This window comes from Mandrillus leucophaeus, unplaced genomic scaffold, assembly GCF_000951045.1.
Source record: "Mandrillus leucophaeus isolate KB7577 unplaced genomic scaffold, Mleu.le_1.0 Scaffold1655, whole genome shotgun sequence".
NCBI classification, from domain to species: Eukaryota; Metazoa; Chordata; class Mammalia; order Primates; family Cercopithecidae; genus Mandrillus; species Mandrillus leucophaeus.
Window position 1 is genome coordinate 49,996 of NW_012101649.1, and position 2,244 is coordinate 52,239.

General features: G+C 46.5%; 1 protein-coding gene across 1 annotated transcript in view; it reads right to left on the reverse strand.

Moving 5' to 3' along the window:
- The window catches only part of LOC105536925 (putative V-set and immunoglobulin domain-containing-like protein IGHV4OR15-8), an 18,957-nt gene extending 18,382 nt beyond the window's left edge, over nt 1-575 (reverse strand). Inside the window, exons 1-2 of the mRNA XM_011976414.1 lie at nt 490-575; nt 83-406 (exon numbers count right to left, since the gene is read on the reverse strand). Coding sequence (XP_011831804.1) covers nt 83-406; nt 490-535 — 370 coding nt within the window. The 5' untranslated portion in view covers nt 536-575. The remainder of the gene's footprint in view (nt 1-82; nt 407-489) is intronic.
- Between the last annotated feature and the right edge of the window lie 1,669 nt (nt 576-2,244).

The following is a 2,244-nucleotide window of genomic DNA, read 5'->3' on the forward strand; positions in this document are numbered from 1 at the left end:
GCCCCCTGCTGGTCCTGAGCGGCACCTGCGCCCGCCCCCTCCGCCTCCCTGCAGGGAGGTTTGTGTCTGGGCTCACACTCACCTCCCCTCACTGTGTCTCTCGCACAGTAATACACGGCCGTGTCCGCGGCGGTCACAGAGCTCAGCTTCAGGGAGAACTGGTTCTTGGACGTGTCTTTTGAAATGGTGACTCGATTCTTGAGGGAGGGGTTGTAGTTGGTGCTCCCACCACCACCATAAATATTCCCAATCCACTCCAGCCCCTTCCCTGGGGGCTGGCGGATCCAGCTCCAGTAGTAGTAACCGCTGATGGAGCCACCATAGATAGCGCAGGTGAGGGACAGGGTCTCCGAAGGCTTCACCAGTCCTTCGCCCCACTGCTGCAGCTTCACCTGGGACAGGACCCCTGTGAACAGAGAGACCCACAGTGAGCCCTGGGATCAGAGACAGCCTCCCATACCGTCATATCTGCATCCCCGAAACACTCACATCTGGGACCTGCCACCAGGAGGAGGAAGAACCACAGGTGCTTCATGTTCTTGCACAGGATGTCCGTGACTCTCAGAGAGCATTTCCCATGTGAGCTGGACCCTGAATTTAAGGAAATGTGTGGTGGTTTCCTGCGGGTGCCTAAGTGAAGATTTGCATGTGGGTGGTGCCTTTGTATGGAGAGGTGTAAAGGGTTGAGGGAGGTCCAGGCTTTGGGGCTCACCCTGAGAGGAAGATGCTGGCTGTGTCCTCTGAGAACTCAGTTCTCTTCCTGGGGCCTCCCCTCACCAAGCCCAGAGTCCTCTTCTTCCAGGTAGGGAGATGTGCTGAAGGAGCTGGTCTGGGAGATGAGTGTGATCATGGATCTAGGACAGATTTTGGAACAGGTTCAATGCTGTTCTACCCGTGAAGATTTATATGAAACCAACCAAACATCCAGGTTATCTAAATTGTCAAATCTCTATTCAAAATATTAGGGCAGCAGCTAAATATATTAGTCACAGTAAATTTATACAAACCTACATCCATGCAATGTTTATTGTAATTCGGAATATCCATCATGGTTAGAGGGAATATATCTGTCCCAGAGAGTGCATCATTAAAAAAAAAAAAAATCTGAGACCTTCCCTTTTGTGAACGTTTGAAGTTTGGGATTTTGTCTGCAATCTCAGGAGAAGGTAGTGGGACGTATCTCCAACCGTGTCAATGTGTGATGCTGAGAATGTGGCCTGACCTTTATACACTTCTGTGTGAATAGATGTGATTGGGGATCACAGTGACAATTTCAGTCAAAAACTATAATAGGCCAGCACAGGAGCATAGTCTCATCATCAAGATTAGTGCAATTGCCTTTCCTGGGAACAAGAGAGGACATCTGTGAGCCCTCCCCACTGAGAGCACAAGGAACTCTGGTTCTTCCCTGACAGGTCACACTTCTGAAACATGGCTGGACAATGACACTCAAGCCCAGAGTCGTCACCCACATATTTATCATTTCAGGTACACCTGTGTCTGAAAGTCTTTCTCCTTCATTGAATTGCATGAACATACCTTAGAGTTTGCGGTATTCCAACTTGGGCATTTGACATTAGTTTGGTGAATTATATAATAAATAATCTATCTCCATGGATGTGGGTAACAGGAGAGTCATCAGAAGTTGGGTGTATTTCAACATCAGGACAAACCTGGGCTCTCTTGTTAGGACTGAACAAGTGAGCTGACCTGTGGGACAACAGAGGGAAAGACACAGAGCCAACATCCAGAGCCAGGTGAGCTCCTTACCTACCAGGTGGTCTCTGGACATTTTGTTTAAACAGATCCAGAAAGACCTTCCTCACTTTCAGGAGAATCATGAACACTGAGGGAAATTGAGATAAATTTTTATTTACAGAGAATAATTCATAGGCTTGTAGACATCTATGTGGGTGTGTACAGGATTGCTAGGATATGCTCATACACAGAACAGAAGAAATAATTCTATTTCATGGAAAGAAAACCAAAGAGCTTCTGAATTGGTAGGTATTCTTTGCCACAAAAGTGTCAGGTCACTAGATCATGTTATGATGCTGGAGGTAACACTACCCAACATTGTCCTGGAGACAAAATGCAAAAGAGTAAAGATTCAAGTGAGATTCCTTTGAAAAATACAAGTAATGAACAGACCAAAAAATATGAACCATTATGTAAAGAGTGCTAATGAAATGAAACAATAAATTCCATGTTGAGGTGACAGGGAAGTTCCATCTGACAGCTCAT